This window comes from Chrysochloris asiatica, unplaced genomic scaffold (assembly GCF_000296735.1).
Source record: "Chrysochloris asiatica unplaced genomic scaffold, ChrAsi1.0 scaffold00295, whole genome shotgun sequence".
Classification (NCBI taxonomy): Eukaryota; Metazoa; Chordata; class Mammalia; order Afrosoricida; family Chrysochloridae; genus Chrysochloris; species Chrysochloris asiatica.
Window position 1 is genome coordinate 3,258,310 of NW_006408813.1, and position 25,860 is coordinate 3,284,169.

General features: G+C 39.9%; 1 protein-coding gene across 2 annotated transcripts in view; it reads right to left on the reverse strand.

Moving 5' to 3' along the window:
* The window catches only part of SLC9A6 (solute carrier family 9, subfamily A (NHE6, cation proton antiporter 6), member 6), a 68,396-nt gene that overhangs the window by 30,642 nt on the left and 11,894 nt on the right, over window positions 1–25,860 (reverse strand). The window contains exons 2-10 of one of the 2 annotated variants that reach the window (XM_006874712.1): window positions 21,753–21,952; window positions 18,138–18,215; window positions 17,756–17,832; window positions 17,358–17,470; window positions 10,352–10,457; window positions 4,977–5,118; window positions 3,043–3,148; window positions 2,657–2,745; window positions 1,219–1,332 (exon numbers count right to left, since the gene is read on the reverse strand). In XM_006874712.1, coding sequence (XP_006874774.1) covers window positions 1,219–1,332; window positions 2,657–2,745; window positions 3,043–3,148; window positions 4,977–5,118; window positions 10,352–10,457; window positions 17,358–17,470; window positions 17,756–17,832; window positions 18,138–18,215; window positions 21,753–21,952 — 1,025 coding nt within the window. The remainder of the gene's footprint in view (window positions 1–1,218; window positions 1,333–2,656; window positions 2,746–3,042; window positions 3,149–4,976; window positions 5,119–10,351; window positions 10,458–17,357; window positions 17,471–17,755; window positions 17,833–18,137; window positions 18,216–21,752; window positions 21,953–25,860) is intronic. The other variant, XM_006874713.1, reaches the window with a different exon arrangement.

The window sequence follows — 25,860 nt, forward strand, 5'->3', positions numbered from 1 at the left end:
GTGGAAGAGGGGGAAAGGCAGGAATGAAGACATGGGCTGAGTTCAACCACAGTCCATAGACTCCCATCAACCTGGAAATGAGAGAGAAAAGAGGAAGGGCTGGTTGGTCTGATGTGTGGTGAGACTCGGGAACTCCTGCACCCATGGATAAGGGCATAGCGACAGAGGGCGAGAGCTGAGAGTGAAGCATCCAGCTGATATGAAGTGAGGGGAGACACAAAAGAATGCCCAAACTTGCATATAATACCCATTTGACCTAGCTTCAATGGCTTGATGATCAGAACTCGACTAGAGGAAGATTAAAAAAAAAACAACATTCATTTGATAAAGGAAACAAGTGTAAATTGCTACAATTTGATTTGACCTATACTTATAGTATACTTATAGTAGCTCAAAATACCAACTGAGAGGGAATGAGTCTACACATCAAGGATCAATCCTACCCCCTCTGTATACAGGGTTGATAGGGATGTGCAACTTAGACATTGGCTACCTAAAATGGGAGGAGCTATGAAAGGCACAAAGTGACTGGCTTACAAGTTTTCAAGAGGGAGTTTAGTTTCAGAGGGTGAGAGGGAAGTTAGAAATCCCACGGAATAGTTTCATCTCATCTAGATGGGTCCAGTGAAAAGATATGGGGATAAGAGCCTTATGATTCAATAGTGAGTAATTGTTATCATGATGAATTGCAACTCTCTCACCTGTAAAAGTACAAGTTTTGTAACAAAAAGAGGGGAATAGTTAGTCTTATAGTCCAGAAACAGAGGACCCTAGGACCATCAAAGGAGAAGAGCACGAGCAGAATATGGGACCTTATCCAGAGAAACAGTGACACCAGAGATAGAGACAGAGATGAAGGCATGGAGAAATAGAGCAGCTGAGGACTCTATACTTATGGAAAGAGAAAGGCTGTGTGTTGGCAGCCAGGAGGCAGCCTTGGAAGAATGTGCCCTTTGGTTGTTTAGATGATTATGTACTCCTAGTGTTTTTGTGTATATAACCACACACACACCCCAAAATAAAACCAAAACAGAGTCAAAGCAAATACTGTTGAATGATTTTTTTAAAAAATCATTTGGATCGTTACCATTTATATCACTGACTTTCTTTCCCCATTTAGCAAGTACAGCAAGAATATATTATTATTAAAGTAAACCTACCCCCCCCCCCCCAAAAAAAAAAAACAGTTTCCTAGAAAGAACATGTAACAAAGGATACAAATGCTCCTACTACAAATGTTGGGTTAAAGACATGGTTCTGGAAGGTGAAGAGTGTCAGCCCCATGTAGGAGAAGATGAAATTCTCTGCCAAGAAATTCAGAAGCTCAAATAACTGAAACCAAATTTAAAAGGTTAGTTCCATAGCAAAATTGAGGTATATAATTTGAAAACAAGATTACTACTTAATAATTAAACAAACCCTTCATGTAACAGGGTATTTGAGTGGTTGGTGGGTTTGAACCACCAACCTTGCGGTTAGCAGTACAGTGTTTATCCTACAGTGCTACACCAGGACTCTATTCACTTATTATTTAACAATAATAGATAAACTTTATCAAGTTTTTACTAGGTGCCAGATAATATGCTAAATAATTTCACAATAACTCTGCAAAATAGGTACTGTTATTATTCCAATTTTACAGGTGAAGAGACAGAAATGAGATGTTATGTAACTTTCCCAAGTCATATTCCAAGTAAGTGTGGGACTGGGCAGTGAAACGATACAATGACTCCAGATCGCTAGCTTTATCAGGGGTTGGCAAGCTTAGGCGAAGAGCCAGATAATAATTTAGGCTCTGCCGACCACACAAAGGTCTCTGTCACAAGGACCCCACTTTGCTATTGTAGTGCAAAAAGAGCCGTGTTGTTGTTAAGTGCTATTGAGCTGGTTCTGATTCATAGGGAACCTTTACAGGGTTTCCAAGGAGTGGATGGTAAGTTTGAACAGCCAACCATGTGGTTAGCAGTCCGGTGCTTATTCTATAGCTCCACATCAGGATTCCAAAACAGTCTTACACTATATACATAAACGAATGGGTATGACTGTGTTCCAATAAAACTTTATTAATGGGCATTGACATTTGAATTTCATGTAATTTTTACATGTCACAAAATATACTATTCTTCTGATTTTTTTCTCCCTACCATTTAAATAAGTGAAAACCATTGTTAGTTCCCAGACCTTTTTTAAATTAGATATGGGCCAGACTTGGCCCAAGAGCCTTAGTTTGCCAACCTCTGCACTCTACCATACTGTTACTTTGCAGGGCCTGAAATGAAGAGTGAAGGGCTGAATCTTATCTGGATCAGTCAGCAGGAGCTCTAGACAGATCAATAGTTAATATTATCTGTATCACACACAACAGCTCCAGTTAGACCAGAATGAGCTTCCAAAACCTCCCTCTTAAAAGCCAGTAAAAGGAAGCTGGCTAGTGCACTCCTAGTCATAACAGCTCCTGACTCTTCTGCTGACCCATCACCACCTTCAAAGCTGTCACCCTTTTACTAGCCCATCCCGTCTGTTTCTGGAGTCAAAGGAAGAGGAGACAAACTGAGTAGAGATAGTTTAAATCAGATCAAAGATTATATATATATATTTAAAGATTCTGTTATACTGAGAGGAAAAGTTTGTTCATGAACGCTCAAGCTTCTCTTACCTGTTTAGTTCTATGCTGAGACTCCGTGGACAAGTTGTTGTATGTATAATGTGCTTGTGTGATGCCACAAAACAATACTGCAACCACCCCTATAAAGACAAATAAGAGTTCCGAGTTCATGTAAAAGGATGGTTCCCAACTTTTGTTAACTGAAGGTTCTTAGTTGAGAGAAGTAGGCTACATGCTTACATTAAAACTTCCATTTGTGACTTTCTTTGTTGAGAGGAACCATTTACATTGAAAATATTATGCTCTAAAGTAAGAGCATAAATCCCAGCTACAATAAGTGTCTTCAAATACTAGCAGAGTTTGTCCACTTGTCAAACAAGTGACTGGCAAAATAACTCCTTGTAAGGGTTTACAATCATAAACAGGAAGTAACCTACCTGTGAAGCCCCAAGCTTCAGCCAAGAGGAAGGTACTCCAGGACATCAAGAAGAATAGACCTGTCTCCAACAACTGGAACTCCCGTAATTTGGTGAACTTGGTTACGTAAGGCTGTTAAGGTTGGTAACAAGAACTCATAATACAGGAGTGTGACTACAAAACAACAGCAAGGCAACTAAAAAAGACTGGGGAGGGGGTCTCTAATCATTCTTACAAAACCCACACAGAATGAAGTGGCACCAAAGTGAAGCAACTCTTAACTGAGAAGTCAGCAGCCTCTCTCCATGGGGTTGTTTTACAGTCTCATTAGACCAACTATTTTGTGGATATCACATACCTGACAGGAAGCCATGTAGAAAAGGGCCAGAGGCACAGATCAGATACATAACACTTGAACGCTATTAATTTCCAACCCAAAGTAAGACCGCTTCCCTAATTCTAGCAATGTGCATTGATAACAAGTAACTTGCATATGACGTCACGTTTGTTTTCTCATCCAACACCTCCTTATAATTATTATAGTAGACCTATTTCATGAGGAGAAACTTCACTCACTCAGACTAAAAATTATTTTGTTCATCAACACTAGTAGTGACCATGTTAAACTGTGAAAACTCTTAGGTTAGAATCTAGATTCAGACTAACAAATGTGTGTTGTTGTTGTTAAGTCCATGTATGTACAAGGGTTCCACGAATAGGCTAGTGGGTGTGAACTACCAACCTGGTGGTTAGCAGTACAGTGCTTATCCTATAACGCCACACTATAAAAAAATTAACGAGACAGATTCCCACTCTCAGGGAAGTGGTATGGTAATGGGGAACTGATACTATCTGTCCAGGCTCCTGCTTTATATTTCTTTTTAATGCCCTTTCTGCTACAGTTCACCTATAAACGTCCATAAAAATTAACAAAAAGTCTCTTCCAGCATTAGAGAAACTTACAGATCCTTAGAAAATAAGAACACAATTTGTGTTACACAACAGTGTCTTAGACGTTTCCGATTTGGAAACTCTTTAGAGTTCATCCAGTCCCAATCAGCTTTCCTGCTGCCCCGGTCTCTCACTTTCCTCCACTGAGGTCCAAAGAGGTGAAGTATAAAAGCTTCTAACATTCTAAAGTGTCTGCCTCTCTGCTGTGCGTACCATAAGGGCAGGGGCCCCGTTTATCTTGTTCATCGTTGATACCCAGAGCCCAGCATCGCATCTGACATACAGCAGCAACTCAGTAAATGTTTCTTGAAGGAATGACTGACCAGTACTTCTAAGAGTGACAGTACTGCAACTACAAGCGAGGTACCTCTGGTTCCCAGACCAGGACTCTAGAACAAAAAGGTGCAAATTGGGGAGAGCTGAGATGTACTCCCAGATACGCTAACTTAGTAATCCTATTTGGTTCATTTGGCATCAGATCTTACATTTCCTATCTGCCCTCTTAAACAAACAACAAAAGACTGCCAAGTTGGCCAGGAGCGGCAAACACGCACAGAGCCTCCTGGAACTATCTTCACGTCAATTCCATGGACAACCTTATGTTTCACCCCCAAAGGCTCACTGCATCTGATTCATTTTGTGTAGCTAAAGTTCCAGGGCACCTGTTGTTATTGTTAAGTGCCACAGAGGAGGTTCCGAGTCATAATGACCCTGTATAGGGTTTCCAAAGACTGGTTAGTGAGTTTGAACCGCCAACCTCGTGGTTCAAACTGACATTGCAGTCCAGCGCATTAACCCACAGCGCCACACCAGTACTCCTAGTCCAAACATAAGCGATGATATTCGTTTAGCTAGTCAGTGAATATTATTGACTCATATTTCCAAACATGACTATAAGCTTAATAATTATAATACTATCCCAATTATGGAGTTAGAAGAAACCACTGAACGAGGCATTCCATGACTTCTCGAGGAAGGAAAGCTAAACGTAATGAAAGGATATTAAAGCTGTCACCACTCCAGTAGCAGCACCCATTGCAAAAGATCCGCTGAAGATCCCAAGGAAGATCCCAATAGACTTGAACATGGCGGTGACATCAAAGGTGTGACTGTTGTCTCCAGCTGGCTGGTAGGCCACTATTGAGCTACAAAAGAAAGACTGCTCTTATTTCTCGAAGCAACTTTTCTTTAAAAAATTATTATCTACATAACAACACCCAAACTTGTAGACAGCACCCATTTGACCTAGCTTGATGATCAGAACTCAACTAGCTTGATGATCAGAACTCAACTAGAGGAAGATAAAAAACTATTTTTGGTAAAGGACACAAGTGTAATTTGCTACAATTTTATGAACTTGACCTAAACTTATGCACATAGTAGCTCAAAACACAAACCAAGAGGGATGGAGTCTTCACATCAAGGATCAACCCTATCCCCTCTGTATACATGGTAGATAGGGACAGGCAACTTAGACATTGGCTACCTAAAATTGGGGCACTATAAAGGCACGAAATGACTGGCTTACAAGGTTTCAAGAGGGAGTTTAGTTTCGCAGTGTGCAGGGGAAGGTAGAGTCCCAATTGAATAGTGTTCATCTTGTCTACACGGGTCTGGTGAAAGGAGATGGGGACAAGATTCTTATGATTCAATAGTGAATAATTGTTATCATGACTAATTAAGACTGTCACAACTATAAAGGTAGAAGTTTTGTAACAAAAAGGGGGGAGTAGTTAATCTTACAGTCCAGGAACTGTAAGGTCAGGATCATCAAGGGAGAAGAGCGGAATGCGGTACCCTATCCAGAGAAGCAGTGACACCAGAGATGGAGGCAGGGATGTGAAAATGGAGAGACAGAGCAGCTAAGGACTCTAGACTCATGGAAAGAGAGGGACTGAGTGTTGGCAGCCAGGAGGCAGGCTTGCAGAATGTACCCTTTGGTTGTTTAAACCATCATATATTCCTGCGTGTTTTTGTGTACATAATAATAATAATAAAAACAGAGGAAATAGAAGCAAACACTGTTAACCAATGATGCATGAAATGCATCATTGTAATGAAATGAAATATGATAGGTTTGAGTGCAAAACTGATGTTCTCCCATGTAAATTATTATTCAATTCACAATAAAAACTTGAAAAAAAAATCTGAGTATACCATGTACACTAGTTTCTCTTCATACCTCCCCTAGTTTAAGTAAAACAAACAAAAATCTGTGACCAAATTACAATTTTCTAATCTGTGAAGTATTTAATTGAAATATAACACTAACATGACTTCCTGATGATTGCATTTATAAACTTTTGAGGCTCAAAGAAAACTGAACATTTTTAAGTTTGGGTTTAAATGTTCAAAGTAATCAGATCATTTGGGGAACAATAAATTTGATATTGCTCTTAGTAAATATAAAATCATCTTTAATGTAATGCTCCCTTAACCTACACATAAAGGGCCCCATCACCACAAATGAGATCTGACTACATTAAAACTTCACAAATAGAGCAGCTAGCTGGAGAAAAGATATTTTCTTTCTCCCTGGCGACATTTTTCAAAATGCTGACTGGAATCAGACGATTCCTATGTACCACCTTGAAGACACAGCAAAGGAACATAAAAGGTGATGATAAGCATATTGCTGAGCCCTCGGGCTAGTAACCTATTTTCTCAACTCCATTAAGACATGTGCACAGCCAACAATTTCCCTCTTAGGATACGCCCTGGATAGAACCCTTCTCCACCAGAGTTCCCCCAGAGTCATAATGAATTATCTTATCTTACATGCATTTCAAATGGTAACAGCAGTGTAGCGGCCTTAGGAGTAGTGAGAAGAGAGTCACTCAAATAAAGAGTTTTCTAGGTGTCATTCTCTCATAGAACCCTCCCTGAGAAAGGGTTCAACAGAAGGATACGCATGGAAAGGGCATGCTCTCTTTAACACATTTATTCTTCACCAACAGTGATATGTATACTCCCAAGCTCACTGCTCTTACAGTTGCAAGGAGATTGCTTTGTTAACTGGAAAAGCTAAGGCACCAAAGACATCAACTTCAGATAGGACGAAAATAGAGATGTTATGACTCTTCATCCATCAGGGCACTGAGAAATAACATAATGATTAAGGGCAATGATAAGTTGCCAGGACAGGAAAGTGATGCTCAAAGCAACTACTCGTACCTTATTCTGAAAGTTTCCATAATCTTTGTAGTTTCGTTTTTTGTCAAATAACATGCAAGTAACAACATTCATTCCTCCAAATAACATAACTCTTATTTTGTATCTACTGCCATTGAAGGTGCTTACATTTAGTATCAATACGAGTTCTAGTCTTTAGGGTCTATTTCTTAAGTTTACATTATAGATTCTGTAATGTATGAGGGGGTAAATTTACATTCAGTGCATTCACAAAAAAGGATTTGACACTTTGTATATCTTCACACACAAAAGTTAAGGGGTTAATGTAGAGAGTCATCTACGAAAAAATCATTTTCCACTTTGCAGGAAGACAATCAGACCACACACACCAGAGTTAGTAGGTAATTATTCTTTTATAAGTTGTTGTTGTTTGTTGTTAAGTACCGTGGAGTCGGCTTCGACTCATAGTGACCCTGCATAGGGTTTCCAAGGCTGTAAATCTTTATGGGAACAGAACGCCTCATCTTTCTCCCGCGGAACCACTGGTAGTTTCGAACTGCCGACTTTGAGGTTGGCAGCCCGATTCGTAACCACTACGCTACCAGAGCTCCTTATTAGCAAAGTAAAAATTAAGGTTGGAAATATTTTAAAAAGAGAAAATATGAAGGGCTTTTACTTCTTTATCATAGAAAGTTCTAGTCTGGAGTAAAGGCATATGAATATTTGCATAGTAGGTGTTGGCAAGCAAGACTGAATTCCCATTTATCCTTCTACTAGCGTATAATAAAATTTTTATAATTATAGAAAAACAATGTTGATTTCAACAATGGCCTTCAATAAAAAAGTATATTACTTACACTTCTAAAGATTAAAAAGTTTTTCTGAAATGCAAAATAAGAGAAATACTATTTAAATTACAATGTGATGTCTCTCAGTTATCAAACTGGCAAAAATACGAACATTTGGCCAATACTTTGCTGGTGAAACTGTGAGGAAACAAGCACTCCCAAACTTTACCAGTCCAGGTGTAAAATGGCACAATTCCTGTCACAGGCAATTTAGCAACAGCCAACAAAATTGCCAAGGAGCTATGGTAGCGTAGTGGTTACGAACTGGACCGCTAATCTGAAGGTCAGCAGTTCAAAACTACCAGCAGTTCCGTGGGAAAACGATGAGGCTTTCTGCTCCCATAAAGATTTACAGCCTCAGAAACCCTGTGCAGGGTCATTATGGGTCAGAATCAACTTGACGGCACTTAACAACAACAACAACAAAACTGCCAGTACACTTACCCTTTAATCCAGCAAGCTCACTTCTTGGAATTTATCTTACCAATATACCTATACATGTATGAAATGAGGCAAGTTTAAGGTTAATCACTGGAGCACTGTTTGGGATAATGAAAGATTGAATGTACTCCAAGTATCCAATGCTATAGTACAGTTCACATGTAATACTATGCAGCTACAAAAAAACTGGGAAACTCTGTTTTGATCTCCAGAATATACTGATAATATGATAAAAAAAAAAAAACCTAGGTATAGAACAGATACAGTTGTTACTTTCAAAACAAAAAGATGAAAGGCAAATACACATATGAATAATTATTCATATTGCTTGCATTTGCATAAAGAACTAGTAGAAGGAAATTATTTTAAATGTTTACCTACAAGTGGTGGTGGCGGACAAAATAAGAACAAGAGTAAGAACCTGATTTTTGATTTTTGAATCAAGTGAATATATATTATCTATTCAAAAAAGTGTGGTGCTGTGGGTTAATGCGCCAGACTGCAAAGCCATTTGAACTGCAAGGTCAGCGGTTCAAGCTCACCAGCTGCTCCTCGGAAACCCTATACAGAGTCACTATGGGTCAGAACCGATTCGTGGCATTTCACAACAACAACATTCAAAATAAGTAAATTCAAAAGTTAAAATTTTCCTGTTACAATGTTAAAAATGAATACAAAATCATACACATATATTTATGTTGCTGTTGTTGTTACGTGCCGTGGAGTCGGTTCTAACTCATAGCGACCCTGCACAGGGTTTCTGAGGCTGTCAATCTTTACGGGAGCAGAAAGCCTCATCTTTCTGTGGTAGAACAGCTGGTAGTTTCAAACTGCTGACCCTGAGGTTAGCAGCCCGATTCATAACCACTATGCTACCAGAGCTCCTTATATATGTATGTATGTATATATACATATTACAATCAACTGTGCAAAAATACTCTGTATTTTATTCTAAAGTAGAATAAAAGTGTATGGAAATTTGCTAAAATGTTTACAGTAATTGTCTTTAGGCAGTAGAAGTACATACCATTTTTTTAATTCCCTTCATTTTCCAAGCTATTTCTAAAGTATGAGAGTAAGTTAAAAAGTATTACAATAAAATCACAGGAACATTAAACAAAAGTATTTCAATGTGACGCTTCTGTTTCTCAATATATCCACCACCTAGGTCTGTACAGTCCTGAAAACAGTATTTCCATCTTTCTAGACCTTCCCTGAAGAATTCTCTTCAATTTACACCACATCGAAATGACAGGGTCTCAAATTGTGTACCTTCTGAAGTATTCTTTGAGTTTTGAGAACAAAAAGAAATCGGGAGGGGCAAGGTCAGGGCTGCAGGGCAGATGGGATAAGGTTTCCCAATAGAATCCCCATAGGACAGGCCTTGCTACCTTTGAAGACTGAGCAGGTACGCTGTTGTGATGGGGGTGGGGGAGCCTGCACAACTTTCCTGGCCTTTTTCTCGATGTAAATTTTAAATTTTCTTAAAACTTCTTCATGATAAGCCCCCGTGCTTGGCATGTATCCTTCAAGAAAATCTATCAAGATGATTCCTTTGGAATCCCAAAAAAACAATCTCCATAACCTTTGGAGCTGACCATTTCTCTCTGGCCCAGCAGATTGCCTCAGAAACCACTGTTTTGCTTGGACCTGTTATTTTTCTTTGAAGGGACCCTAACAAGACTAAGACAAGTGTATTACTGGAAGAACCTGTCTGCAGCCACCCACTGATCACAGAAAGGTGATTCAGCACATTCTGGAATAAACCCATGCAAATATGAACTGGAACCCTATGAGACATACTTTTTGACTTGCCCTGATCTGTATTTCTTTAAGAAGAAAAAGATGACTCATTCTTCCAAACATTTCCATTCATACTCAATGTCATTCAATATTGACTTTCCGTTCCGAGCACCCTAACATTTACTAGACAGACTAAAAGAAAACAAATACTTACGAAGAGAGCACTATTGCAACAGCATCATTGAGGACACTTTCACCAAAAAGAAGCGCATAGAGTTCAACATCGACTTGAAGCTCGTGGAAGATGGCAAGTACAGTCACTAGCAAGTATAAAAAAGACAGACATTACAAGTAATACTTCTCGCCATAGACAATTACAATACTTATTTGGAATTTAATTTCCTCCCCCTTAGAAATCAAATCTAATAAACATTCCTTTACCACATTAAAGATTTAGTAACTTTATATCAATATTTGTCTTTTCCTTAATTACACACACTCACTAGCTTCTTAGTCTCGCTCTGAAATACAGCAGGGAATTATCTTAAAGGACCAAGTAGGCTCACAGTGCAAATGCTAATAACCTTGTCTTCCACATTACTTTTTCAAGAAGAAGACAGACAGGTAACCTTACTCTTGATGATGAAGAATATTATGAAGTGTTTCCTGCTGAAAACTTCAATTTTTACTTAGAGCCTTATAACTCACTTCTATTTGACTTACAAATATTGAGCATACCAATTTAGCAAACACAGAGGAAATGACACCACCAGTTTAACTTTTGGTTGGGGTAAAATACAAGTGGACTTCAAAAGTTTGTGATGAATGGCTTACAAGGTCTGAAGAGGGAGTTAAGTTTAAGAGTGTGTGGGGTAGATAGAGTCCCCACTGAATAGTTTTCATCTTGCCTAGATGGGTCTGGTAAAAAGAGATGGAGATAAGATTCTTATGATTCAATAGTGAGTAATTGTTATCATGACTAATTGAGACTGTCACAATTGTAAAGGTAGAAGTGTTGTAACAAAAACAAGGGAGTAGTTAATCTTGCAGACAGGAAAGAGAGGACCCTAGGACAATCAAGGGAGAAGAGCACAAGCGGAATGCGGGACCTTATCCAGAGAAGCAGTAACACTAGAGATGGAGGCAGAGATGGGGACATGGTAAGAGGGAGCAGCTGAGGACTCTAGACTCATGGGAAGTGAGGGACTGAGAGATGGCAGCCAGGAAGCAGACTTGCAAAATGTGCCCTTTGGTGGTTTAAATTATTATATATGCCTGAGTGTTAAAAAAAAAAAAAAAAAAGAGGTACAATGAATAGAGAGAAATACTGTTAACTAATGGTACATGGAGGGGATTATAACTATTGTACAGGAACAAAGTATAGATTTGTTGAATGTAAAACTGATGACCTGCCCTGTAAATTTTTACTCAATTCACAATAAAAACTTTAATAATAAAAAGTTTGTGGAAATTTTTAATGAAAAGACAGTGGAATTTTCCCATGATTCTTTTGAAGCCCCGTCGTATATGGCCCGAATTACAGCTGTTAGATTTAACATAAGAAGAAGCCAACCATCAGCATAGTACACCGTGAGAAGAAAAGAACCTTACTAGAGGAAAACTATTATACAAGAATCCTTAAAATAGCGAATGAGATGAAAGTTGCATTGTAACTTTAATTGCTGAGTCACATATAGCTAGCTCACTAGCGACACAAAAGATTAATATAACTAGAGATGGGACTGCCTTCTCAAATGCCAATTACAAGCAAGAAAAGGACATTTTAAAAGATATCGTTTCTACTGTAAAGCATTTCATCTGGAATCTACTGACACTGAAGGCTACAAAGACAGGGAGGAGGAGGGTGGGAACCACACTGCAGAATTTCTAAAGAATTTACAGCCCGTCCTTGACACAGAATTGGGACAAACACCTATACATTCAGAAAAAGTGTAAATGTACAACTTACATAAACAAAAGATTTGTACTTGAGCTATTCTGGCAATAACTCCCCCAAAACAAAATGAGAGTGTTGAAGTACTGTAGCCAGTCCTATGGATTTGATTCTCATAGGCTTTGAAAAGTTGAGGAGCTTGCTTCCAGCAAGAGGACACAGAAAATCAAGACCACTGGCTTCTTGCAAAAACCTGCCAGTTTTCATACTGAAAATGCAAGTAGCTACAAACTATCAGTTGGCAGCGTTGATGGTCTTTAAGGAAACGCCTTGATGTCCTCTGACTGATGTTTTAAAATCATCTCTTAAAGAAGGCAAAATGCACTGTGGCGCTGTGGGTTAATGTGTCAAGCCTGCAAAGCTGTTTGAACTGCAAGGTTGGTGGTTCAAGCTCACCAGCTGCCCCTTGGAAGCCCTATACCAGGGTCACTATGGGTTGGAACCGACTCAGCGGCACTTCATAACAACATCATACCTTACATTACTAGAGTTAAGCGGGGAATTCAGCGATAACCTCACCCATTGTCTTACTGAGCTAGTGCTGCTATAACAAGTGGATGCCTTTGACCAAAAAAATGTCTTCTCTCACAGTTCCAGAGGCTAGAAGTCTGGATTCAGAGCACTGGCTCTGGAGAAAAGTCCTTGGCTCCTCCTTTAAGTTCTTTGGAGAACTCCATGTGTCTTGACATCAATCTTTCCCTGGATCTAGAAGCTTCACAGTGCAGGGAGCCCCAGGGCCAAAGAATGCACTCCATTTCCAGCTCTTCTTTCTTGGCCCCTCTTCTCTGTTCACTTCTCTCTCCTTTCATCTCTTGTAAGAGAAAAGATCTTGTATGCCACACCCTCTGGAAACGTCCTTTACATGTGATTTGGATCATGGTGGAATTAAGTGTGGTGTATCCTTGGAAGGATAAGCACTGGACTGCTAAGCACAAGGTTAACAGTTCAAACCTATCAGCTGCTCCCTGGAAACCCTATACAGGGTCACTGTGAGTTGGAACCGACTCAACAGCACATAACAACAACATCATCCTTAGAAGAAGTACAGACAGAATGTTCCTTGTTGGGAAGTGCCACAGCGTCGTGAAACTCATAGCCCCCCTGTATGGGATTTCTGAGGAGCAGCTGGTGGGTTTAAATCACTGACTTTGTGGTTAGCAGTGCAGTGCTGATCCTACAGCACGACACCAGGATTATTGAGACTTAATCTCTCGTACTTTGAACATATTGTCAGGAGGGACCAACCAGTCTCTGAAGAAGTACATCATGCTTGGGAAAGTGAAAGACAACAAAAAAGAGGAAGAGCCCCAAGAAGGTGAGCTGACACTGCGGCAGGAAAAATGGGCTCAAACATAACACTTGTGAGGATGGCATTGAGGATAACACTGGACTGGGCAGTGTTTCCTTCTGCTGTGAACAGGGCCTCTATGAGCTGGAACTGACCCAAAGGCACAACATCCTCTTATTGGCTTATCACATCAGACCACATCACAGGGGATGATCACATTCCTGCCACATCACTGAAAATCATGGCCCACCCAAGCTGGCACATATCTGAGGGGACAAAAGTCAATCCATGACATTCCATACCTACCCCCTCCCTCCCAATTCATGTCCTAGCCACATAAAAAACACATTCACCCCATCATATCATCCAAAAGTCTTCCATGTCCATATTCCACAATTCCAAAATTTTTCTTCACCTGTGAGTCTAGCATATGGGTTATCTGCTTCCAAAGTACAATGGAGAACAGGCTACAAGATAGACGTTTCCTTACAAATGGGAGCAGTTAGGAATCAAAAACCAGATAATAGGCACCAAGCCAGTTCAAAACACAGCAGAAATGTTTATATTAGCTCTCAAGTTCTTAAAAGAAGTCTTTGTTCTCTGAGTCCATTTAGGCAATGGCCCTGCCCTCTAGACCCCAGTGTTGGCCACACATTCTGGATTCTGAGTAGAGGTCCCTCAATAATGGGCTTCAGCTCTGCTCTCCAAGCCCCCTGGAAAGGCAACTTGACTCCCTCAACTTTGGGCAGTCCCGTTTTCCTAGTCTGTCTGAGTGCTGACCCCAACCCCTCAGCCCCAGCCAACCCTGTTTTCAGCCCTCTCAGGCATGGCAGCCCGGCTTTGGGCAGAAGCCCCATCTTAACAACAGCCCACACTCCAGAACCAAATTCTGAAGAAAATCCAATTCTTTGAAACTTAAGGAAACCATGGCCCCACCCTTAGAAACCCTAGAGGTTTCTAAGTTAAGGCCTAGAGCTCAGAGGTCATGGCCCTAACTTTTAGACAGAGGCAGTTCAACTTCCCATGCTCTTTGTCTCTGCAGCATCCGCTTCCTGGTTCCTTGATCTCTAGAAGAGGCTAGCCTAGTCTCTGCTCTGCTTAAACAGTGTTACAAAGCTCTTTAGGTCTACTGATAAGCACCCACAGGCACGCCAGTCTACCAGTAAGCCTTGGCCCAAAGCTGGGTCAGAGAGCCTAACTCCATTTACAAGTCCCAGAGGCACCGCAGAGTGCCAGGAAGCCTCCTGCAGGAAGGTGCTCAGCTCTGTCCGCCGCTGTGGGTGAGTGCTCGTGCTGCCTTGCGCTGCTCTGCTGATTTGGCTGTTGCAGTTTCTCGGCCACTGCTTCTCACCGTTTGTTCTGTCTCCCGGTGTTCCAGCTCTCCTCACTTCCTTCTGAACATCATCAGAATTGCCTCTGACATCTGTAAGTTGACCAAGTCACCTCTAGGTAACCTAGGCTTTTACTATTAGGACATTTAGTACTCTTCATTATCCAACTCCAAAATCACTTGCATATTTTAGGTATCTATCAGAGCAGCACCCCACTCTCCTGGTACCAAATGTGCTGGACAGCAAGGTCGGTTTGAACCGCAAGGTCAGCAGTTCAAGCTCACCAGTTGCTCCTCGGAAACCCTATACAAGGTCACTATGGGTCAGAACCAACTTGATGGCACTTAACAAGAGCACCACCACCACCACCACCACCATAATAGAAAAACCACACGTAGGTGCCTTTACCAAACAGAAATGTCTTCTCTCACAGTTCAGAAGGCTAGAAGCCTGAATTCAGAGTGTCGGCTCTGGAGAAAGCTCCTTGTCTCCTGTCAGCATCTGAAGGCCCAGCATTCCTTGGAGAGCTCCATGTGGCTTGGCATCAGTCTTTCCTGGAGCCAGGAGCGTCACAGCTCATGGGCCCCAGGCCCAAAGAACACACTTAACTCCCCACTTTTCTTTCTTGGTGGCAGTAGGTCCCTCTACTCTGCTCACTTCTCTCTCCTTTTAGCTCTCATAAGATGAAAAGTAGTGTTGCATGCCATACCCCTGGGAGTCTCCCTTACACCTAATCAGGGTTATGATGGGATGGACGGTGTTTCCCACCTTTACTCCTCTTTACTACATCAAGTCACATCATGAGGGATCATCATAACTGCCAAACCACAGAAACTCATGGCCCAGTCAAGTGGACACAGACTTGGAGAGGGCACACAATTCAGTGACACCCACCCACTGCCATCGAGTCTAATCTGACTGACAACAACACTATAGGACAGAGAACTGCTCCTTAGGGTTTCCGACACTGTAAATCTTTATGGGAGCTGACGGCCTCATCTTTCTCCCTCACAGCAGCAGGTGGGTTTGAACCACTGACCTTGTGGTTAGCAGTCCAATATTTAACCTTGTTGTTGTTTTTAAGTGCTGGCAAATCAGTTCCAACTCATAGGGACCCTATGCAGGGTTTGCAAGAAGTAGCTAGTAGGCTATGAACCACAGACCTTACAGTTAGCAGTCCAGTGTTTATCCTATAGTGCTACACCAGGACAGGATCCTACATTTAATCGTAGTGGAAGACATTTCAAGATGATTAGCTAACAAGGTCAAAAAGTAAAACACCATATCTCTACCAAGACCATAAAGTACAGTAGAAGAAAACATCCATTCTTAGTTCAAAAACTTCAGTCTACGTACCCACCCTTATCTCTTCATCCTACACTGTCTCTAAAATTTTAATTTTACGGTAGCTGTTTAACTCGCCAATAATATATTAGAAAAACTAAACCTAATTCACCATAACCAAATTCATTTTATAACATTATTTTTTAGAAGATCTGATACTAAAAAATCACAAAGGGAACAAGTTGTGCTAATATAAAAGAATTCTATAACCTTAAGTCCCATTTATCTAAAATAATTAATTAATGTATATTAAATCCTGCCAATTAATAAATACTGTGTAGCACAATTGCCTTGTAGCAAGCATTTTAAAACTACTTTTTTCTTAGTGTGAAATACAAGCAGCTGAATGTACACAGAAAACTTTTACGGAACTGGTCTTCTAGAAGTTTGAAAGGAGCCATATAATTATTCATTTTAATTAACATGATTAAGCTCCTACATTCAATCACTAGAGATGGAAACTAATCAAAATGTTTAAAGAGAATACTTTATTGTTGTTGTTAAGCACCGTCCAGTTGATTCCGGTTCACAGGGACCCTGTGTAGGGTTTCTGAGGCTGCATATATACCTTTGCATGAGCAATCAGCATCATCTGTCTCCTGTGGAGCAGCTGGTGGGCTCAAACCGCTGACCCTGTGGTTGGCAGTGAAGTGTTTATCATACAGAATACCTTCTAGCCCTTGCCTGCTGCTGCCACTTGTTCTATGGAGTCAGTTCCGACTCAAACCCTGCATAGGGTTTCCAAGACTGTGAAAGTCTCTTTCTCCCATAGAGTGGCTGTTGGATTCAAACTACTGACCTTGTGGTTAGCAGCCCAACACATAACCCACTACGCTACCAGGGTTCCTTAACCCTTACCTAAATAACATCAAACTGTAGCCCAATAGTTGTTGTTGTTGTTGTTAAGTGCCATCAAGTCGATTCCGACCCATAGCAACCCTGAACAGGGTTTCCGAGGCTGTAAATCTTTACAGGAGCAGAAAGTCTCATCTTTCTCCCTTGGAGCAGCTGGTAGTTTCCGACTGCTGACCTTGTGGTTAACAGCCCGATTCGTAACCACTACGCTACCAGAGCTCCTTAGCCCAATAGTAGACCAATGTAAAATAAAGTAAAAGAAATATATCACACATGTGCCTAAGTCAAAAGAAACCATGAATTTTGTGTTCACTTTTATGAAATACAGTACTATAGATAGTACCTAATCATGAATTTTACACTTCAAAGGAAGAAATACTTACATATGATTTCAATGACAAAATACTGTACCCTAAGTAATGAAACTCCCATCTCATGTAAAACATACCCGGATCAGTAGCTGAAACAATGGCACCAAACAGCAGGCAATCTGTAAAGTAAACATCTCCTGCGAGCTGATCAGTTACTTTCATCAATGCCACACAGCCATACATTATTGACCTGTTAAAAGACAAGATGTCTACTTTAGAAAAAACATTCACTGCTAAAGAAGAAGAGAAGATTATTATAGTACCTTTTGATGAATCCCAAATTTAAGCCACATCATTCAAATACAGTAATGCCTTGGTCTTAAGGGAAAAATCAAACGGATTTCCTATGTAAATACATTGTTCTGTAAAAGTCCTTAGACACATCCAGGAATACAATACTACCTAAATCACATGCATATTATTTTTAAATGGTAATTTTCAAGACTGAAAAGTACAATAAGCTTCGAGTACTTACCCAATAACAAAACAAGAAATTGCTGTTCCAAGAAAAGCATATGCTAGGATAGACCCAAGGTTTCGAAAGAAATGCCTCTAACCAAAAACAAAAAAACAAAACAAAACACTGTTAGAATACTCAACAATTATTTGAAACTGAACAAACTTTCTATTCTAATGTACTATGCTAAAATGAAATGCATGATTCATTAAAGGAAATAAGTCAGAGGAAGCATTCTACTGTCATAAATACCAGCATCTAAAAAGGATAAGAAATTAAAACAAATAGAGAAGAAAGGGAGGAGAACATAGAAAGAGCTGTGTGTTTCTGAAGGGTCAAATATTTTAAAGCCCATGGAGCAGGAGTTCATTCAAAGTATATGAAATGCAAAAGCCCTTACCCTTTTCAGGCTATATCCAGCATAAAAAATGATAGGAGGAAGTAATATGTTGAAAAATACTTCTGGGTCGAAAGTAACCTGTTGAAACAAAGTTCTTTTAATATGAATTTCTTTAGGAGTACGTATTACATTATCAAGTTATTAAAAAGGAAAAAGTGCTAAACCAATCGAAGACAAGAATATCAATGTGATAACATGAAAATGTTTCATATAAGATAACTGTTGCTCTACTTCTCACCTAAGTAACGAGTAGACAGTGTTAGAACAACTGGTTAAGCCTCTTTCTGTTATGTTATCACATTGACATTCTGTGGAAACCATTAAAATACTACACTACTAAAAAACTTAAAAAGAGAAGACAGCATGAACATATTGTTGCTTGAAATAAAACAGAAACTCAAAATGGCAACATGAAGTTGGGGTATGGCATTATAGTTGACATACGGAAACAAACTTCTTGTTTATATATAGATGACATCTCTAAAAGTATACAACGTAATATTATAGTAAACAGTTCCTGCACAAAACAAATTTCTCATCTTGGCCACCCACTTACTTTAGAGATAATAGTGCTAACACCCTCTTCTGTTCATGAGACTGGAACTGAATTTGACATGAATACAAAAAAAGTTACACAAATAGCCATGCTAATTTCATTTACTAGAACTTCTAAGAAAATGGAGTTTTCCATAGATGCAAAGAACTCTTGTTCTAGACTTTAAGTTCATACGAAATTTCAAAAGCCAAAAGATGGGCAGGAACATAAAGTAGCTATATAAACTCAGCCCTGCCAATATAGAAGATAGGAGCAATAGAAGCAAACAGTCATGGGTGGATAAAAATCAAGGGCCATGAGCAAAGTGGCACTGAGAAGCATCATGCTAGAAACCATGAGGAGGACAGGAGAAAGTGATTCCAGGAATTGTCTGGAAACCAGGAAGATGCAAGCCAACCAAGTTCCAGCGCAAGATGGTAGGGTAGGCCGATGCACTGAGCAGCCCCTCTACGACAAAGACATGGGAGACCAAGTGAAAAAAATACAGATGGTGAGATCCATGAGCATCAGAGGATAGGACAGAGAGGTGGACTAAGAACCAACTAAAAGAGAGCTGAGCAGGAACAGTGAGAGAGGAGAAAAACAGGTGATGTGTCAGCTTTTGCAAGCGGATGCCAACACAGTGGCTTGGGGGCACAGGGCATGGCTGGAGGTTGGAGGCAAGAAGGGTACCATTCTCCCCTGATCCTGTGCCCTCCTGGTAGCCAGAGGCAGGTATCCAGGGGCACAGCTAGTTCCACTGTTACCAACCCAGCAACCAGTGGCAACCCTCCTGCGCAGCCTCGGCTCTGCCACCCCTCTGCCCTGAACCCCACTACACAGAGAAACTGCCTTCACACTTCCAGTTTCTACCACACCCATCAAGAGATACCACACCCATCAGGTGAGTGCCTGGACAATTTCAGTTGATGAAACAAGACAGAAGGCCTTAAACAAGTGACCAAAATGCAGAGTTAGAAAATAATAATATCAGAAACGGTATCAGAACTTCTTATTAAGGGACTTATAAGAGTGTTATTTAGGTACCTTTGATGGATTGAGAGTAAGAGGAAAGCAAGGAAAACACACACACACAAAAGAAAATTTTTAGAAAAATTCAGGAAAACACTACAAGAACCATCTGACAAAATAGATGAAAGATGATAAATAATACAAAATTAGCTATTAGAAAGACAGAAGATTAATACTTAAGACTTTTGAAGTAGTATACTGAAAGGGCAAAGAAGTAGAATTGAATTAATGAGAGGCCGAATTAGTAAAGTTAAAGGCAAATTTCTCGATACTTGTCTTCAAAAGGAACAATCAGAAATAAGAATTTAAAAAATTCGAAGGGGACCTAAGATTTATGTGGAATACTATCAAGAGGAATAACTTGCACATGGTTAGAATTCCTAAACAGGAAGAGACAAAAAAGTCATCGAGAAAACTGTGCCACTGTCCAGAAAATTTCCCTAACATCATGAAAGATGAGAATATAGCCACTCACGAAGGTAAACAAACTCCAATCAGGACTGACCACAAAAGAAAATCATCAAGACAAACTTTTCAAAAGGAAAGACAAGGAAAGAATTCTGAGGTCATCTCAGGAAAAACAAAGTTGCCTACAAAGGAAAACTAGTAAGACCAAACTCTGATTTCTCAGCAGAAACTATGCAAGCAAAAAGACAATGGTGGTGGTGATTATGTGCTGTGGAGTGAGTTCCGACTCACAGCAACCCTGCAGAGGGCTTCCAAGACTAAATCTTTATGGGAGCAGAATGCCTCATCTTTCTCCTATGGAGCAGCTGGTGGTTTCTAGCAGTCCGACTCATAACCACGACGCTACCAGAACTCCATAAGACAATGGGATGACATATATGAGACTCTGAAAAAAAAAAAAAAAGTCTACCAAGATTCATATGCCCAGCAAAATTTTCCATAATATGTGACAGCAAAATTAAGATATTTCCTGATAAACAGAAATGAAAAGAATTTGTAAAAACCAGACCAACCTTATAAAAAATAGTAAAGGGAGTTCTGTATGTTGTTATTAAGTGCCATCGAATCGGTTCTGCCCTGTATAGGGTTTGAGGAACAGCTGGTGAGTTTGAACTGATGACCTTGCAGTCCAGTGCTTATCCTACAGTGCCCCACCAGGACTCCAACCCAAATACAGAAGTATTCAAAGTAAAGTAAACCTACAAGATTGAGAATAGTGTACCAGAGATATCACTTTGCAAAAACAACAAAACTATGATATAAAAAGAGGGAATAATGTAGTTCTAGAACTTCCAAATGAAGTGGAAGTCAAGTATATTTCAAGCAAACATAAAGTGAAAAATTAACCTAACTGTAACTCTGAAACTGGACCAAGCCTTACTCCTAGTCCTAACCGAACCCTTACCCCTAACACTAACCCTAGTCCTAACCATAACCCTAACAGTAAACGAAGTCCTAGGCCTTCCGTAGACACAGCCATAGTCCCAACACTAACTCCTTACTCCTTCCCACCCCCATCCCACCCCTTCCAAAAAGAAAAGATGCAACCCAACCTCCTACATAAATCCTGGTGCAGTGTAGGATAATAACTGATATCGAGGCCCTTGCAGTTATACCAAATTATGAGTCAAAGAAAGTTTAAATTGTACTCAATACAGAATACAATCCAGGCAAGAAGTAATCTACATAAATATTATTCAGTTAAATAAATGGAATACTAAGGCATTATCAAATAAACTCAATGTACAAAAATACTATAAAACTATAAAGATCGCCTGCAAAGTGAAATAAACACTTCTGAATTCTCAATACTTTCCACCATTTATTACATTTGTAAACACAGAGTGAAACAAAAAGGGTTACAATGCTTAGCTTCAATTAGAAAATGAAATTTATATACACGCCCTATCTGAAGCATTACATTATATTCCTTATTTGAGGCTTCACTTCATTTTTAAAGATTTATTTTCAGTATCATTAACAATTCATTATTTCTTTTTTTTTCTGGTTGCTTTGCTGCTAGTTATATACTTTAAAAAAAAAAAAAAAATCCCAAAGATTCCCTTTAACTAAGTACTTACCTTTCTAAGCATTTCATTATCTTGAACATTATTGAGTTCATGTGAACTTATCTCTCCTTTTAGCGTATACTCATAAAATTTTCCACTAACATTCACCAATAAGGTAGTTGGACTTGACTGCACTTCACAGCTCAGGGTCACATTATTTACATCACTTGGAACATGAATGCCATATCGCAGCACAAGACCCACCAGAAGACCTGGAAATAAAAGGATAATTAATGTCAGTTCTGCTGCCGCCAAAGATTGCTTTAGTATCCCATGAATATATTTTGAATGATAACAGAAATTTCCCCGATAGTCCCTTGTGAGCCAGAACCAATTTTCAAGCCGAATGCGGCTACATTTTAAAGTATTACTAAATTTACAAGTCTGAAAGTCCAGTGGGACAGGAGGGGAAAACACACCCTAGGGTACTAGCACAAATGACTGCATTTCCAGTCAATACATAAATAAGTGGTGAGGAAGGTAACAAAATGAGAAAATACTATCAAACGAACTGTACTCAAGGTTCCCAACCTGATAGTGCAATCCTGTTAGTAGAAGTGTGTTTTCCACCACTATCCATTAATTCTCAAAACAGTTAAACATGTAACTTCTCAAGCTTATTCCAAAAGCACACGGCTGGCAAAATGGCACATGCTGCACAAATTGGAAAGTCAATAAAATTGTAGAGGGGTTGAGTTCTACTACTAAAAGTTCAGATTTTCATTTTAAAATATCTGCTTAACTTCAAAACCTGGAATAGAAGTCCTGAATCAGGCACTAGGAGGTCAACATACTGTTTGGACTTTACCTGGATCATCGTATTAATATTTAAAAACGCATAATGTTCTAGGTAGTATAAAGACATATTGATCAACTGTAATTTTTAAATAACAGCTTTACTGAGATAAAATTCACTCATTTAAAGTGTACATAATTCAATGGTTTTTGGGTATGCTCATGAAGCTGTACATCACTCACCATATCTAATCCCAGAACATTTTCATTTACCCCAAAAGACACCCTGGACCTATTAGCAGTCATGCACTTCCAATCCCCATCCTTCCAACCCCAAGCTTTCTCTCTCTAGGAATTTGCCTATTTCAGACATTTCATATAAATGGAATCACACAATATGTATGTAGTCTTTTGTGTCTGGCTTCTTTCACTCAGCATAATGTTTTCATGGTTTCTCCATGTGGTAGCATGTGTCAGAACATCGTTTCTCTCCATAGCTAAATAATAGTCTCCATTGTGTGGATAGACTTCAACTGTAAATTTAACTCAAACTTCAGACACTCCCCTCTACTCCAAAACACACAGGATGCCACTAGCTACTTTTTCCATTCTCGTTAGCTTTCCTTCCAACCAGTCAGCCACTCTTACATGTAACTGGAGCACTGTGCTTGGCAATCCTCCAGGTTCACAAGCATCCATTCAAGGAGCTCTAAGTCCAGATAGGAAAACAAGAATGAATGAACAATTATGACACAATATGTAAGTATACAAAGGGTTATAAAAACAGAAGAGAGATACTTAACCAAGGCTGAGGGAATGAGGCACTAAGGAAATCTTTCCAGAAGGGCTACCTGAGCAAGTAACAATGTAGCGTGGTAGGGGACAGAGTAGTATATATCAAGTCTAGAGAGACAGAGAACACAGCCCATTCAGGAAATCACCACAGTAGTTTCGAATGTTTGGTTCATAGGGTACAGGTGAAAGTAACAAGAGTTGAAATTCAAAAGATCAGCAAGGACTGAATTATAAAAGACCTTGGAGGCTGAGGAAGGGAATTTGGACTTCATCCTGAAGGCTAAAGGAAGTCATAGAAGGATTCTAAGTAGTGACTTAACATCAGATTTCTGTTTTAGAAAGATTTGTCTGGACTTCTTGTTAGGTGTATTCAAGTTGATTCTGACTTATAGCGACCCTACAGGACATATGAGCCAAGCCAGGGTCTTTTTAATAGTCTCATATGCACGTGGAAAGTTGGAAAATGAATAAGGAAGACCATAGAAGAATCAATGCATTTGATGCCTGTTGTTGGCAAGAAATACTAAAAGTACCATGGACTGCCAGAAGAACAAACAAATCTGTCTTGGAAGAAATACAACTAGAATACTCTTTAGAAGCGAGAATGGCGAGACTTCATCTCTCGTACTCTGGACGTGTCATCAGAAGGGACATCAGAAGGAAAAGTGGAGGGTCAGCGAAAAAGCTGAAGAGCCCCAACAAACGGATTGATAGTGTGGCAGAAACAATGGCCTCAAACGTAACAACAGTTGTGAGGATGGCACAGGAAGGAGCAGACAGTGTTTCATCTGTTGTCCACAGGGTCTGTGAGTTGGAAGTGGCTTGACGGTACCTAACAGCAACACTCTTGAAAGCAGACTGCCACATTTTTCTTCCGTGGAACAGCTGGTGGGTTTGAACTACTAAACTTTTAGTTAGCAGCTGAGCTAGAGGAGTAATGGGGACAGAGAAGGCTAGACTCAAAGGATTTTTTAGAAAGTATTGTGGACAAGATTTGGTAACTAAGTAGACTGGGAGGAAAGGAGACAAACGAATAAGAGAAGCCTACATAGACTTGGAAACCAGGTGGAAGAGCTGGTCTGAGTGACTAGGGGGATAGCAGGATCAGAATACGGGCAGAAGATGCCAAGTTCAGGTTTGGACATGAGTTTGATCTACCTGCTTGTCACACAGGCACAGTTGAGTATGTAAGATCTGGAACATAAGAGGAGGAGTCTCAGCTGGAGAGATGATACCCTTGGCTGTCATAAGATGTTTGAAGTCAGGTGTAGATGAAATTACCTGGGAAGCAAATAAAATGAGAAAAGGACTATGGTTGTAACGCCAAGATTATACCTATTTATAGGTGACATTAAGAAAAAACTGATGAAGGCATCTAAGAAGGAAAAACCACTGGAACAGGAAGAAAACAGAAACCAGTGGTGATAAAGAAGTCAGGAAGTCAAGGGAAAATGTTTTGCCTCAGGGAGGAAGAAGTGATCAAAAACATCAAATGCTGCAGCAAAGTCAAGTAAAACAGGCAATAAGAAGTTCCCATTGGATTCATTAAGGAGCTCTGGTAGCGTAGTCTTTATGAGTCGGGCTGCTGACCTCAAGGTCAGCAGTTCGAAACTACCAGTATTTCCATAGGAGACAGATGAGGCTTTCTGCTCCCATAAAGATAACAGCCTTGGAAACCCTATATAGGGTTGCTATGAGTCAGAACCTACTCTACGGCACACTACCACCACCACCACCATTGGATTCATTGGGGGTAGGAGCCAGACTAGAATGGGAGGTATGAGTAGTCGGCTGGCAAGAGACAAAGGAATGAGAATGAGGAGTCCTTCTAGTCAACTTACATATAGGGGGCTTCCAAAAGTTTGTGGGAAAATGGAACTAAAAGACAATGGAATCTTTCCATGACCTTTAGCAGCCCCCTTGTCCATGTTTACAAGTGAGCAGCAATGATTAGTTGAATAGTACAATGACATCAACTGGTTTCAAAGTGTCAACCAATGTTCATATTTTAAATGAATGAAAGACCCACTCTAAAAATACCTCACCTCCAAAAACATAAAAACGGAAAACTCTGTTTTCCAGGTTATGCTCATCAAACCAAGTGGACCCACAGTCCATCTACCTATAATGAAACATCTCTTTTCTTTACTACCTGGTAAGACAGCGTTATTAAAAGGCTCAGTAAAAGTTGTCCCCTTGTATTTATATACAAAAATCATAGGTCATCATTGTTGTTCGGTGTTGTGGAGTCCATTCCGACTCATAACTACCCTACAAAGTTTTACAAGGCTGTGAACCTTTGCAGGAGAAGAAAGCCTCCTCCTTCTTCCATGGAGTTGCTAGTGGACTTGAACCTCCAGCCTTGAGTTTGTAAGTCAGTGTTTACCCTTAAGAACCACTCGCTACTAAAAACAGTAATGACAACAGCATCAGTTATTTGTGTCCTTAAGCCCAAATGTATAAAGTACCATGCATTAGATCTACTCACACCCAATCTTATCCACAGCATCTACTGCATTCACAACACTGCACTAAAACACCATCAGGTGCCCTGAGTAGGGATCTGCACTGAGACTGATTTGAAGAAGCA